Source organism: Ovis canadensis, chromosome 12 (assembly GCF_042477335.2).
Source record: "Ovis canadensis isolate MfBH-ARS-UI-01 breed Bighorn chromosome 12, ARS-UI_OviCan_v2, whole genome shotgun sequence".
In the NCBI taxonomy this organism is placed as follows: Eukaryota; Metazoa; Chordata; class Mammalia; order Artiodactyla; family Bovidae; genus Ovis; species Ovis canadensis.
The window spans coordinates 37,907,851-37,921,121 of record NC_091256.1 but is presented as its reverse complement, the minus strand read 5'-3'; the positions used below and the strand labels follow the sequence as shown (position 1 = coordinate 37,921,121).

Below are 13,271 nucleotides of genomic sequence, written 5' to 3'. Positions count from 1 at the left end.
GAGCAACTTTTCAGTATCTCTCGGAGCCTAAGTTTCTTAAGAGAAAAGTGAGCAATGACCTACTGCTTTTTTTATACTTTGTATTTGGTGATTCTGGTAATCATGTGATAATGAGAGGCTTATCACTAAAAACCCCCTTGTACAAGTGGAATTTTTTTCTTTCATAATTTCCATTTCTTCCCTATAAGTGTTATTAAAACTTACCCTTTTCTCAGAAAGCCAGAAAGGTTATTTGATGTCTGCCAAATGCTTTGAGATAATAATATGCAGTCTTTAAAATGGTGATAAAAATCCTACTGAAAGACCCAAGATTCTCAGTGTTTTTAAAATGTGCTCCAGAAGACTAAGACATATCAAACATCTCACCTAGAAGTATAACTTAAATTTTCATGAGCTAAAATAAAAATATCTGATAGAATGATAAGTGATACTTATTAAACACTCTGTTCTAGGTACTTTGCATATATGAATATGCGTAATCCTTACAACTGCTTTTTGAACTCTAATATTTAAATATTCAAATGAATATTATTTCCATTTTACTGATGAACTATCTCTCAACAAGATACAGAGATGTGTGTTTCTTTTTCTTTTTTATTTTATTGAAGTATAGTTGAAGAGTCCATCTCTAAAACTCTTCATTTTGCAGCCTAAAAATCTATCCCCATTAAACTCCCCATTCCACCCTCCCCCAACCCCTTGGCAACCACCTACTTTCTGTCTCTATGAATTTGATTACTCTGTCAGCTTCCCTGGTGGCTCAGGTCACCTGCAATGCAGGAGACCCAAGTTCATTCCCTGGGTTGGGAACATCCCCTGGAGAAGGAGATGGCAACCCACTCCAGTATGCTTGGTGAACCCCATGGACAGAGGAGCCTGGCGGGGTACAGTCCATGGGGTCGCAAAAAGTCAGATTCTTAAGAGACTATTTTTCTCTAACGGTTCCTTTGACTCAGCTTTCTCTAGTCATGAAATTATTGAGACATCCATTAGAGCTTTATTAAGAGGGGCTTCCCTGGTAGCTCAGACGGTAAAGGAATTTGCCTGCAATGCAGGAGACCTGGATTTGACCCTTGGGTTGGGAGGAGAAGGGAATGGCAACCCACTCAAGAGTACTTGGGAAACCCCAGGGACAGAGGAGCCTGGTGGGCTGTAGAGTCCCTGAGGTTGCAGAGTCGGACACAACTGAGCATCTAGCACTTTCACACTTCCAAGAGGTGATAGTCAGTAATGAAGAAGACCAGTGTAAAAAGTTCTAAATATTTTCATACACATGAAAGTATCATTTTAATAAATGAGTCTATAGTATTTACATATTTGGTTTTATATGCTTACTAATTTGCATGAACTCCGGGAGTTGGTGATGGACAGGGAGGCCTGGCGTGCTGCAATTCATGGGGTCGCAAAGAGTCGGACGTGACTGAGCGACTGAACTGAACTGAATATTCCACTTAAAATTGTTCTAATTGCTCCCACTTGACAGTAAATAGAATTGACTTTTCATTTTACTTCTTACTGAAGGTCAGAAACATTTCCACATTTCAGATAGGAATAATTAGATTTTAATGATCCCAAGATTCCTCAGCCCACATTTCTACTCATTGGAAAGTAATGTTGCTGTTGAAACTTTTGGAAGTATCTTATGTTGACCATACCACACACATCCCCAGAAAGAACAGTTTGTTACTTTTTTCCAATTGTTAATATATTTGGAGTTAATTTTTCTAAAATATTGCTTTTAGATAAGCATTTGTTTATTGTGTTCCTGTATATATTGGGCTTTCTCAAAATATTTAAAAGAGTGCCCTGAATATAGGAAGTTGGCAATTGCTCCCAGTATGTAGTTGTGAGAAAAGTTTCTTCTCTAGGTTGTCATAAAGAAAGCACTCAGATGTGATAGATGTTTTTGATAGTATCCCTGTCAAATAATAGCACAATCATAACACAATAAACACAATATGAGCTTTTCAGTACTAAAGCTGGTGGTTGTCCTGGGGTAAGCTGAGGACATGACTAAAAATGGGTTCGTTAAAAGCAACTTGGTGAAAGGGCAAAGACATGCATTCTGAGATGTGTGGGCCTCTGTGAAAGTCCAGCTTGACCCAAGAACAATTTATTGAGAAGTATAAAAGAATTATCCTCAGGTAGTCCTCCATGAATTGATTTCTTACAATTGAGTTTTTGATCAAAACAAGACAGTAGATAGTATGAAGTAAAATTCTCTAGCAGCATAGGGGACGTCCGTATGCTGGGTGACAGTCAGGGTCAGGTTGATAGTTTCTCAGGAGACTATCATAAGAGACTCATAAGAGCTCAGGCCTAATGAGGAAGCCTCTCGTCCCATCCCGTGCCTCCTCCTCCAGTGGACTGGGACTCAACAAGGCAGTGTTCTCAGGCTTTCCCACTGCAGACATAGCTTGGAAAGTCCAAACATTTTTCTCCATCATAATAAATCCTTATTACATGTTCATCATCACTATTTAAAAACAAGACTTCCCCTCCCTCTCTTAAATATAGCACCAAATTATCTCTATTTATCTGGTAATAAGATCCTGGGTTTTTTGGGGGGATTCCCTCGTGGCCCATTGGTAAGAACTTGGTGCTACCGTGGACTTGGGCCCAATGCCTCATCTGGGAACCTAGCTCCTGCCTCCTTGAATCCCTGCCCACCTCTGCCCCCTGACAAAATTGAAAACATTAATATTAAAAGGAACCATAGGGGTCACTTAGTCTGTCTAGTTTTACATACAACCAGAGAGAGAAAGGAAAAAAGCACCAAGATTGTCTGCTGAGGTCCCCCAGAGAGTTTATTTCCCCAGGTTTATTTCACAGGTCAGAGTGGATTGAATGGGAAACATAACTGTTTCTTGAATCTGTGATAGATGAACATTTGCGTTTTATCGTATAATAGCAGCTAGCATATGTACAGGTTGTGAAATTCTTAAACATGCCCAGCTTCAGAGATACCCACTGAGCATGTGCTACAGGAAGGTGATGGCTCAAGGTGCCGGGTCGTCTGACCCTCTGCTGGGAGCACCTGCTGAGCTAATATTTACACTTGAGGCTTAACGACATATGTTTATTTGCTGTTTTCCTATATATATATTTCTTCTTAAACTGTGTCCATGTAATATTTGCTACAAAGGAAAGACAGTATGCAGTGTAGATATAAGTTATGAATCAGAATAAATCAGAATAATAAAGCACATATAAGCCTACATCTAACATCATCAACTTTGTCACTAAAATCTGTTTTATTCGCCTCTGCAGTGTAAGTCACCAAAAATGTTATTAAATATGTACTGTGTGCATGCAAAGTACTATGTTAAATGTTGTTGAAATCTTGAGACTGTTGTAATGCTTGTCCCTTCTAGCCTCTCTTGGTATGAGCTGGAGGGGAGTTGGCATCTGAGTGAGGGTTAAGTTTTAGATAAAGTGTTGGAAAAGAAGACATTGAGCACAGAGGGCTTTAGGCTTTTGTTGTAGAGCCGTTTGCTGATTGTTCTCTCCTGGCCACAGTCAATGTTACTTCTCCCTTCCGAGCCAGCCTCACGCTAAAACTAAGCTAACGTGTACACATCAGAACTAATTACTGCTTGTATATTTGCCTATTTAATCAGGCAAAGGAAGTGTGATTCTTCATCTTTGGAAAGGTTGGGGGTGGTGAGTTTTGTTCTTGGTGTTTTGTTTTTGGCGGTCTTGCTTGCACATTTGTCATGCTTCACCAGCATAAATTGTTTGCCTTTGGCTTTCCCAAGTTTGGGATCTGCTTCTTCACCTCGTTTCTCAAAACTGAAATTTGTAAAAATCTGTAACGCTAGTCTGGGAGTCAGTTATATTCATTCAGTCAAGCAGCCGTTACTATCTGTTTAGAACCTATTATTTGGGGGAAATACTGATCTTTAAAGTTTCGACTAAAGTGGCGGTTTCTCTCCCACTCAGAATGGTACAAAACCCCCCCTGGATGCAGATGTAAACTTGGAAGCAATTGCTGGTGACCTTCGCTGTGATTGTTACACGTAAGTATGTCAGTCTCAGATCACTTAACTCTCTGAGGCCCCATTTCCTCGTGTGTAAAATGAGGGAGAGTGATAGCAGGAGGATTAAGTTAGGAGTCCAGGAAAGCTTCCAGGGTCTGGCTCTTCCTCCTTCTTAGAGACAGGACCACCCATTTTGAGGTTCTGAGGAGTTCTCAGGAATAGGGGAGTCCTCTCGTATGTCAACTGCTGGTGTTCAGCCACCCTGACCACCATCACTGCCCTTCACAACTTGTCTCTCTGTCCTTCCAGGATATTACAGGAGACATCTCATTACCAGCTGCCAAATTTTCTAGGTGCTTCAGCATTTAAAAGAAAATAATCTACAAGCTTTTTAAGCCTCAGAATGCATTTTTCATAGCGCATCTATTAATATCCACACAATCTATATGAAAACGGGAGGTCAGATATTTCTACTTTCATAGTTTGCGATGGTTATGAGTTTTTGTTGTTTTCTTCAGTATCATAAAAGTTTATTAACTTTCCCAATTTTGGCTCACAGGAAAGAAAATGAAATCCACATTTAACAGCGCACATCTCTCCCTCCATTTTTGTTTTTTTGTTTTTTTGTTTTTTTTAATGAGGTGGTTAATCTCAAAACATGTGGGATCTTACTTCCCCAAGCAGGGATTGAACCCATGCTCCCTGCCGTCAAAACATGGAGTTTTAACCACTAGACCACCAGGGAGTTCTCCTCTGGCTTATTTTTAAAGCCCTGTTGATTGTCCATAATATACTTGGTGTTCATGATATTCTTGTAGCTCAAGGCCAAATAAATGTGCTTTCTGAAGCTAAGTCAGTCAAGGAAGGTGGTGTTTTAATCTTCGAGGTCTTCTAGAGCCTGTTGTTCACAGTGTGAATTTATATCCGAAGAACATAGCTACTGGTACTGATAGAGGCACCCAGTTCTTTCCAGCTCTGGTTGAAGAATTTCAAAAAACTGTCTCATGAGATGATTATGCTTGAAACCATGCTACTCTTAGGGAGAGTGGCCAGGATCCAAGGTCTCATTTCAGTTTTTTCATACATAAACATCTTAGGGATCTGAGTCTTGATCTTTGTTCTGCTACCGCAACCCCAGTGCTCCTGAGAGATTTATGCACTCCAGTCTGGACTCTTGTCTCACTTAAGAAAGCGGTGGCTGTCTCAGTGGAGGGGAAATGGTCAGTCCCAGGCCATGGTGTTGAAGGGCCTGTGTAAAAGCCCTGCATTACCTTTAAGGAGAATGTACCTTTTTCCTTCGCTGGGAATCAAATGCGTGCCAGTCTGTAATGAACTTACTGCTAAAGAAAATAGGACTTAAGTGAGTAGTTTATGTATTTGAGTGCAAAAATCAAAAGATTTTCAGTTGATGACAGAGGCAATTTTGATGCAGAACTGACCCTGGGCCAGTCTTTTGGATTATACCACATAGGAGGTCATTTATTAAATGGGTCAGGGTTAAATTTGAATGTTATATGTTTTGGGTTTTAATACCACTGTCATCACAGGGACTGTATAATACTGCAGCCTTCAGCTCCTTGTTCCATTAGTTAATGGTGTCTCTGCACCAGTGTTGATTTAACATACAGGGTTTCCCTGATGTCTCAGACAGTAAAGAATCTCTGTGAATGCAGGAGACCTGGGTTCGAGCCCTGGATGGGAAAGATGACCTGGAGAAGGGAATGGCAACCCACTCTGGTATTCTTGTCTGAAGAATTTTATGGACAGAGGAGCCTGGTGGGCTACAATCCATGGTGTCACATAGAGTTGGACACGACTGAGTGGCTAACACTTTCACGCTTTTCACAAAGAAATGAATACCCTAGCATGTATGTACCCTCTCCAGTGTTCTTGCCTAGAGAATCCCAGGGACGGGGGAGCCTGGTGGGCTGCCGTTTATGGATTTGCAGAGTTGGACACGACTGAAGCGACAGCAGCAGCAGCAGCAACAGCATGTGTATGATTGTTAAATAACATTGCAAACCTGACACCTAACCAGCAGAAACATTGAGTTCAGTTAATAACTTAAACTAAATTTAATAATCTTAGGTATGTGGATTATCAGGATTATATATTAAATTAGTTTGTCTAGAGATGAGGATTTTTTTTAAAGATGAGGTTTTTATCTCCCAGTTGAAACTCTTTCTCAAAGAATCTCTAAGAATCCTGTTAAAGATGTAATGTATTGAAACACCACTCAACCCCAACATCTTTCATTGAACGCAAGAACCATGCAAGAACCATATGATTCAGCATATTATTACACAGACCAATTAAATGAAGGCTTGTTAGTTCTTATCGTATTTTAAGTAATTTATGATGTGTCAATTCAGCTTGAGCTTGAATCAAGTGCATCAAACTCTTTACTCTGTATTTTCCTCTTTTGAACTAGGGGTCATGAATGACTTTTTATATAAGCTTAGTTTAGACTTTAGGAAATATACTAATGGTATATACTTGTAGTGGGCCAGTTTGTACTTTAACATGAGCCTTGTGAATAAAATTTTACAGTAAATAATGTGTAAGTTGCTTTCTTCTGTTTTAGACTTTTTATATTAACATTACTATCTATAGTGATTAGCGTGAGAATATTTGACTCACTGCATGTTTCCTTCATAATTTCCTTCCTTCTAAAACTTAGAAGTATTTTGAGTAAGAACTAAAAGCTCTTTCCTAGTGACCACGATTGGTTTATCCCACCTTTATTGGTCAGTTTCTTTCCCAAGTGTTTAATATGTGACTTGAAAACTACAGGACTTCCCTGGTGTTCCAGTCCAGACTTTGCCTTCCAGTGCAGGGGACACAGATTCGATCCCTGATCGAGGAGCCAAGATCCCACATGCTTCTTGGTCAAAAAAACCAAAACATAAAACAAGCAATATTATCACGAATTCAGTGCTTTCAAAAAATACAGTTAAAGAAAAAAGGAAATTGCTTTCAGACTTTTTCTGAGCTTTTGCACAGTGTCTTAAGAATGAATGAGTGAAGAGCTCTTCTCTTATTTCAGGGGTGCAGATCTCTCTGCTTTGGTACGGGAGGCTTCTATCTGTGCCTTGAAGCAGGAAATGGCAAGACAGAAGAGTGGAAGTGAAAAAGGTACAGTTCTCTCTGGAATCTCTCAGTCCTAGTTAGTTATCACTCTGGGTACCTAATGCCACTGTTAACCTGGAAAATGACCATTTTCCAGCATCTATCATCTGTGATATTAAAACTGACATTTTTCTGATGAGACCTTTAAAAGCAGCTGTTCTGGAATATTATATAACCTCTGTAGCTGACAACTATTATAATACCAGTTACTTGGTGCCTTATACAGTGTGTTCTGTCTTTGCTTATCATCATACATATACTGTTTTCATCGTGAGTTTGGTCTGTTTATCAGTCCTGGAAAACCTCCTCATTCGTTTGTTAGGGCAATACCTACTGTTAAAATGGAACCTAACCTGAAGAGCTTAGAAAACACATCATAAATGAAAATTGAAATGACTTCCCATATACTTACACTTTTCTTTTGGGACAGCTCAACAGCTTTGCACTGTTCCTCACATTTGACAGTGTGTTTGAGAATACCATTTGGGTGTGTGTAGATGAAAATGCTTTATTTGTGACCTGCAGTCTGACTCTCAAGTAGAGAAATAGCCTCTGCTTTGCTTAGTTCCTGGGAGAATTGTTTGATCAGTTGCAGTGTGTGGCCATCTTTGAACATATACATTTAGTACTGTCGAATACTTTCTTCAGAAAGACCTACCTTTTCCTCAAAACCTGTACTTTCATCTCAAGTTAAACCTGCGTTGATCTCCTTTTTTTCATTAGATTTCCCAGATGATGTTTCTTTATTTGTGTTTATTTCATTTATTCTTTTCCCTTTTTTCTTTGGCTACCAGGAATCTTGGAGCTAACTTTTCTTTATAGTTATAGCAGCATATGCTTAGCTTAGATTTATCAACACACATATCTCCTTTTTTAAAAAATTTTTAATTATTTAGGCTTTACTTTTTTTTAATTGATTTATTTTTAATTGAAGGATAATTGCTTTATAATATTGTGTTGATTTCTAGCATACATCATCATGAATCAGCCATCAGTATACATATATCCCTTCTCTCTTGAACCTTCTTCCTACCTCTTAACCTATCCCACCCCTCCAGGTGTCACAGAGCCTTGGTTTGAGTTCCCTCAGTCATACAGCAAATTCCCACTGGCTACCTATTTTACATATGGTAGTATATGTGTTTCTGTGTTACTCTTTCCATTTGTCCCATCCTCTCCTTCCCCCACCCCCTTTTTTTATGTTTAACAAACATTTATAAGGGGGGAAAATGCTCCAGACTAAGAAGTGAACCACTCTTATGTACACAAACATTTATTGAGGCAAAATGTACCCTACAGGACCAGGAAAATCTAACCTGCCATAGAAATCAGACAGGTGGAATACAGTATAATAGAAACAAAGATGTTCTCTTTTCCATAAAACCAAGTTGAGGGATGCTGCTGCTGCTGCTAGGTCGCTTCAGTCGTGTCCGACTCTGCGCGACCCCATAGATGGCAGCCCTCCAGGTTCCACCGTCCTTGGGATTCTCCAGGCAAGAACACTGGAGTGGGTTGCTATTTCCTTTTCCAATGCATGAAAGTGAAAAGTGAAAGTGAAGTTGCTCAGTCGTGTCTGACTCTTCACCACCCCATGGACTACAGCCAACCAGGCTCCTCCGTCCATGGGATTTTCCAGGCAAGAGTACTGGAGTGTGTTCGCCAGTAAACTTAAATGCGTATATAGAGGCTCCCAGACCAATCAGACAATGCTTACTGGTACCTGGACAATTTAAAGTGTATAGAAATTGTTTTGATCAATGAAGACACACCTGTTCAATTCAGTTCAGTCCCTCAGTTGTGTCCAACTCTTTGCGACCCCGTGAATCGCAGCACACCAGGCCTCCCTGTCCATCACCAACTCCCGGAGTTCACTCAGACTCACATCCATTGAGTCTGTGATGCCATCCAGCCATCTCATCCCCTGTCATCCCCTTCTCCTCCTGCCCCCAATCCCTCCCAGCATCAGAGTCTTCTCCAGTGAGTCAGCTCTTCTCATGAGTATTGGAGTTTCATCTTTAGCATTGCACTAAGTTTTCAATTGCTGAATTACATGTTTTTTCACCTTGATACCTTACGATCATTAGAAAGCTACTTACATAATGTTATAATCACACAGTATGCTAACTGCCTATTTGTAACTACAAGAAACTTGTTAAAGACACACTGTTGACTATGATACTTTACAGAATCATGGCCACAAGTTTCTGCAAATGAGGTTTACTTCTCTCAAATCAAAAAATATCCCACAGTTCAGATTTTCATAAGTAATGCTTCTTTTAAAATAAAAGCAAACATGTTGTCCTGTCTGTAAAATTATGTTTCTATCCACTTTACAGAATGTTAAAATGCTTATAAAGGCATTGTATGCTGTATGCTCAGTCACTTAGTTGTGCCCGATGCTTTGTAACCCCTTGAATCTGTCCATGGAATTTTCCAGTTAAACATACTGGAGTGGGTTGCCATTTCCTCCTCCAAGGGCTCTTTCCAACCCAGAGATTGAACCTGCATCCCTTGGATTCCCTGCATTGGCAGGCGGATTCTTTTTATCTCCTAGTGAAAAACAAAAGCCAGTCACCACTCTGGCCCATGGAGCCATCTGGGGCTATTTTACATTTCCTACCATTAGAAAAATTGAGCTAAATAAGGAAAAAAGCAAAGGAGAAAAAAGAAAGTTTACAAAATGGCAACTAGCATGACCTAAAAAAAAGAGTGTACTGAAATATCCTCCTTCAGTTCGGTAACCAAGCCCTTTCTGGAATGAACGTTTACGGGTAACTAGGTTAGCAGAGTATTCCTGTTAGTGCTCAGGGCAAAAATACAAGGTATGTTGAAATAACTTCTACCCTTGTATAAGAAAAGACAGACTTTGAAATGGAGTGACTTTTAAAAACCACAAAGCAATATTTAGTCAGAATGTTCAAGATTAACAGGTTTGATGGAAGGAAATCTTCACTGGCAACAAAATTAAAAATCATAATCTTACGGATGCCAATTGTTTTTACCAATGTGAAGATTGTTTGAACTTGTAACATGTCTCTTAGAAGTAAAAAGGTTGCTTTAGTTCTGTGAACTGTTGAATTGCCCTTTAAATAAATATTGCCTCCATCTTAAAAAAAAAAAAGACTTCTGAATAGCATGGACTTCTTCATTGTGAGAAAATAGCCTTGGCAGACTTGTTTCAGAGGCTCCCTACAAGGAGATTGATTCATCCCATCAAGTCTGTAGTATCTCCAGATCTGCATGTCAGACTTCAGAAGTCTGTCTACTTCAGCTCCTAACATTTTCTCCATGCTTAAGCATAAAAGTCTCTAGTTCTGTCGGAGTCTTCGCATCTTGAATTTCTCATAGCATTTATTCAAAATCTTGTTTTTCCAAATACCTTGTTAACAGCTCATCCATTGAGATCTACTTCTTCCTTAAAGCTTACTTTGCCTAATCCCATCCTTTACTGATGGGTTGTTCTCCAGGAGGTCAGTAAGCTGCTGTACTTGTTCTGGCTGGCTGGATTGCCCTAAGAGTGCTTCTGTGTTAGTGTAGATGAGGAATGCTGCTGCTGCTGCTGCTTAGTCGCTGTTGTGTCCGGCTCTTTGCGACCCTGTGGACTGTAGCCCGCCAGGACCCTCTCTCCATGGGGGTTCTCCAGGCAAGAATACTGGAGCAGGTTGCCATGCCCTCCTCCAGGGTATCTTCCCAGCTCAGGGATCGAACCCAGGTCTCCCACATTTCAAGAGGATTCTCCACTGTCTGAGCCACCAGGGAAGCCCGAGGAATGCTGAGACCATGTCTGATAAGATGCCGTCACACAAGAACCTAGGTTGCCATCCAGTGGATAGCCTGCTGTAGAAGTAAGGCCCATACAAGTGGCTGCTCTTGTCACTCCCGACACTGCTGCGGTATCCTCCAATAGTGTTACATAGACTGGATACTGTCCAATATTGATGCCTGTGCCACTGCAGACAGCCTCAGCAAACCCAGAAAATCAACACACGTATCTTAATCATGAAGTCCCTGAGTTTTTTGGTTGTTTAATTTGAAGATTCAGTTATCTGAATTTCTTTTATGTAAGCTATTTTAAGTTTGTTTTGGAAGTGGGTGGAATATAATTCACAAAATTAGAATGTCATGTAAAAAATACTTACGTGGTAGTATGCTGCCTGAGAGCTGAATATGATAACTACATTTGGGTTTGTTTGCCACTAAAAATTAGTAGGCCTCTGTATATGTATTGACTGCTCCGAATAACTCTGATGGGATGTCTTTTTATAACTGCGTGCAACAGATTCTGACATCCCTGCTTTGCTGCAGTTTGCGTTTCCAGCTGCCTGTCCTTGAGGGACTTTGCACTGATATCTTACTGAACCTGAAATCAGTAATGCCATTCAACTTCCATTTGGCATGTTCAGCTACACATTGTATTTTACTTTTTGGTAAATAACACTTTCTTAATTTCTATATTAGTACTATTTTAAGTATATTTTGTCATCACATACGTTGTCATATAATTGTAAGCGAAGCCTTACTTAATTAACATTTAGTTACTAGATTTCTCTTACCGTGTGTTGGCATAACCTTGTAAGGAATTAAAGCACCCTTCTAGTCCAGTGTTGCCATATGATCTGTATATATTATGTATTATGATGTAACTCCATACATCTGATTATATGTATGTACTCTTAAATAATATGGAATTCCGTTTTCCATTCTTAGTTAAATTAATTTGAATTATCTTGAAAGAGAACAATTCTGACTCTTAGTCCTGAATATTGCCATTAAGTTAAACAATACAAAGATAACGGGGTTATCTGTTAATGAGTGATAGTTCTTTTTGGGTGTTACATTAAAATATGATGAGCTAGAGAGTGGGAAAAAGGGAGAGATATTGATCAGAGGGTACGAATTTCCTGCTATATGATGAATAAATTCTGAGGATCCCATGTGCTAATTATCAGTAGTGTGTTATATACAGTTAACCTGGGTTTGAACTGTGCAGATCCACTTATACACGTGGATTTTTTTTCAGTAAATATGTACACAGCACTACACGATGCATGCTTGGCTGAATCTACAGAAAAAGAACTGCAGATTCAGAGAGTCAGCTCTAAAGTTATACATAGATTTTTGACTGAGGGCCACCACTCCTAACCTTCACATTGTTCAAGGGTCAGCTGAACTTGAAAGCTGTTCAGAGAGTAGATCATAATAAGTATCACCACAAAAATAAATAAAAAGGTGATCATGAGGGGCTGGAGGTGTTACCTAACCTTACTGTGGTAACCATTTTGCAATAGATCATCATGTCACATTGTGCTTCTTAAAGTGAACTTATATTTATTATGTACCAACAGTATCTTAGTAAAGCTGCGGGGAACACAAAGTGACAGAACATATGAACCCTTTATCTTTTTTAAGGATAAGCATCTCTTTTTCTAATTAAATATGGACAAAGTACTTTTTAATATAATTTGTCCCATAATAAACTGTTTGGATTGCTGGGGGAGAAAAAGACTATGCTTTTAAAATATATGACATAACTTAAGCATTTATGGAAAATTAAATATGGTTCAGTTCAGTCACTCAGTCGTGTCCGACTCTTTGCGACCCCATGAATCGCAGCACGCCAGGCCTCCGTGTCCATCACCAACTCCCGGAGTTCACTCAGACTCACATCCATCGAGTCAGTGATGCCATCCAGTCATCTCATCCTGTCGTCCCCTTCTCCTCCTGCCCCCAATCCCTCCAAGCATCAGAGTCTTTTCCAGTGAGTCATCTCTTCGCATGAGGGGGCCAAAGTACTGGAGTTTCAGCTTTAGCATCATTCCTTCCAAAGAAATCCCAGGGCTGATCTCCTTTAGAATGGACCGGTTGGATCTCCTTGCAGTCCAAGGGACTCTCAAGAGTCTTCTCCAACACCACAGTTCAAAAGCATCAATTCTTCGGCGCTCAGCCTTCTTCACAGTCCAACTCTCACATCCATATGTAAATTAAATGAAAATGAAAAACTGTCTATAACTTTGATGAGCAGAATATATCTGGCTTGAACATTACTCTGAAAAAGAATAGAGCCAGTGTCGTTAATTGCCTCAGTGTTCCCCTTGAATGCTTATAAATCTCTCAAGAGAAATTTAGTTATAAATCACAGTTAGCTTACTATACCCAAATATT

The 13,271-nt window shown here is 39.7% G+C and overlaps 1 protein-coding gene across 2 annotated transcripts in view; it reads left to right on the top strand.

Annotated features, from left to right (window-relative positions):
- The window catches only part of NVL (nuclear VCP like), an 83,405-nt gene that overhangs the window by 61,162 nt on the left and 8,972 nt on the right, over positions 1 to 13,271 (top strand). For both annotated transcript variants that reach the window (XM_069545430.1, XM_069545431.1), the window contains exons 20-21: positions 3,943 to 4,019; positions 7,027 to 7,115. In XM_069545430.1, the coding sequence (XP_069401531.1) occupies positions 3,943 to 4,019; positions 7,027 to 7,115 (166 nt within the window). The remainder of the gene's footprint in view (positions 1 to 3,942; positions 4,020 to 7,026; positions 7,116 to 13,271) is intronic.